The following is a 2532-nucleotide window of genomic DNA, read 5'->3' as shown; positions in this document are numbered from 1 at the left end:
GGGGAGTTTGGGGTGGAAGATGGGAAGGGATGGAAAGGGGAAACAAAGGAGGAGGCAACAATGCTTGATAAGAAATGTACTCATTAACTTGCCCATGTAATTGTAACCCCTCTGTATGGTATTTTCACAATTAAAAAAAGCGTATTAATAAAAAAAAGTGCATTATGTTTAATAAGAGAGTTTTGATAAGAGAAGGCTTCAGTTCCACACTAGCTCTTATTCTCTATCGGCTGTCATTTCACTTTCTGTTTGGGGACAACTTTCTACCCTCCTTTTGAAATGAATTCATTTGCTGGTTTTCTTTGTGGCAGATGGAAATCCACTGGCAACCCCCCTCCTGAAAGGACATTAATACCAAGGATTAAAATGAGAACTCATGTCCTGATAGTCATTACTCTCTGACAGATGATCCGTTCGTGCCTAATGAGTTAGTTTAGGGACTGTCAACTGCCCCTGATTCCAGTCAGATATTCATTCCAGTCAGATACCTCTTGTTTTAAAGTTTTAGTGTCACTTGGGTACAATCTGTTCACAACAAGGCTGCATTTCTAGAAACTTTGCTCCTCTGTACTTCTCTGGGACCAAATGGTGCCACTGAGTAATCGGTTACCCCTGTTTCTCATTACAGAAGTCTGCCCCTGGAAACAGAATGAAAGTGTCACTTCTCAAAAGCTTATTAGATGATATCCACTTGAGGCCGTCTGTCCAGCTTCTCTGCAGTACCTTTGGCATGCAGATTGTCCCTTCAAGTCGACCAGATGATCTAAAGTGATAGCCATCGTTCATATGACCCTAAACAATTTTGAGCTTTTTCAGAGGAAACATCCTATGTAAATGAAGGCGAACATTACCCCAGTTTCCCCTACATTTTAATAGAAAGACTGGTGACTTTATGACCTGTGAGTTTGTGTTTCAAGAGCTCCATTGAATCCTTCCCCTTTGCTCTGAACCCTCCCGCTTTTACTCAGCCATTGTCTGTCATCTCTGTTATTTTGTTCCCTGTTCTCCAACTTTATAGTATGCCTTCCACTGTCATGTCTGTACCCGTGCAGTGAGTTTTTAGTGATAGACACCACACTGGTTTTCTCTCTAAGTATCCATCAAAAGCTTGAGGTTGTCATAAAGAATTTCACTGTAATAAGCTGGAAGATTAATGAGAAGGTACTTATTTACATGAGCCTATTCAGATATTTAATAGTAGTTCAAGTCTCTCAAGTCTCCTAGAACTATATATATACATGTGTGTGTACATATATGCACGCATATATATGTGTATATATATGCATATATGTATATATGTATATATACATGCATATTATATATATAGATATATAGATATAGATATAGATACCCAGTCTGGGGCTTTAACTCAGGGCCTGATTGCTGTCCCTGAGCTTTTGTGATCAATGCTAGTGCTCTGCCACTTGAGCCACAGCTCCATTTCTGACATTTTACAGTTAGTTGGAAATAAGAGTCTATTGGACTTTTCCTGACTGGGCTGGCTTTGACTGCTATCCTCAGATCTCAGTCTCCTGAGTAGCAAGGATCACAAGCATGGCTGTCTGTAAAGGTACTTTAAATTTAAATTTGCCATAGATAGTAGTCCAAGCATGCAATCACTGAGAAAAGATTTTTTATATGATTGTGGTGTGTGTGTGTGTGTGTGTGTGTGTGTGTGTGTGTGTGCCCATACAAGAGATTGAACTCAGGGCTTCATGCTCTTATCTGGCTTTTTCACTCAGGGCTGGTGCTCTACCTCTTGAGCCATACCTCCTCTTCTAGGTTTTGCTAGTTTAATGGAGAAATGAAGCCCATAGATTTTTCTGCTAGGAATGGCTTTGAATTGCTAGCCTCAAATCTCAGTCTCTTTAGTAGCTAGGATTACAAGTATGACCCATTAGCACTTGGCTCAATTATAAGTTTTAAAATACATTTTAGATTATTGTTATAAAACATACCAAATAATTCTATACTTAAAGTATATGATGAAAGTGATAATACCCTTCAAATTTATTAGATCATAAAATATAAGAGTATTATGCCTGCTTTAGTTAGTTCTGAATTATTGGGTGTTAAAATCTTCCCTATTCTCTATGATTAATCTTTTATTCTATCCCATTGCCTACCTTGGGTTTCCTTTGCCTGTAGAAATTTGCTTTAAACTGGTTGTAACTTATATTTTCTATTTGTCAAGGGGAAATAAGTTCTCATTTTTTTAAATGTAGAGAGGTTTAGGTGCTGACTATATAAATGGAGTGAGATTAGATAAAATGGGAATCGCTATGTTGTTCATCATCTTTGTAAAATTTGTATAATGTTCAAGATTCTGTCAGGGGGTGGAAATTGTTACTAAAATGAAGGTGAGCTTCTAGGTACTGCCCATATTACAGCTGGCATTATAGACAAAGGTGCTTCATAAGAAAGGAATGAGATATTTAAAAAAATACTGAAACACTCAATGAAGTTTTAGAAAATTCATTATGCCTGGAATTATGCGTAGAATAACTGGATGACTGGTGAAATCCAGAATTG

General features: G+C 37.6%; 1 protein-coding gene across 1 annotated transcript in view; it reads right to left on the bottom strand.

The window, feature by feature from the left end:
• The window catches only part of Slc44a5 (solute carrier family 44, member 5), a 74709-nt gene extending 73930 nt beyond the window's left edge, over positions 1-779 (bottom strand). Inside the window, exon 1 of the mRNA XM_013035877.1 lies at positions 724-779. Within this exon, the coding sequence (XP_012891331.1) occupies positions 724-779 (56 nt within the window). The remainder of the gene's footprint in view (positions 1-723) is intronic.
• Positions 780-2532: the final 1753 nt, after the last annotated feature.

Source organism: Dipodomys ordii, unplaced genomic scaffold (assembly GCF_000151885.1).
Source record: "Dipodomys ordii isolate 6190 unplaced genomic scaffold, Dord_2.0 Scaffold228, whole genome shotgun sequence".
NCBI lineage: Eukaryota > Metazoa > Chordata > Mammalia > Rodentia > Heteromyidae > Dipodomys > Dipodomys ordii.
Note: the sequence above shows the minus strand (reverse complement) of the source record. Positions and strands in the feature narration are given on the sequence as shown.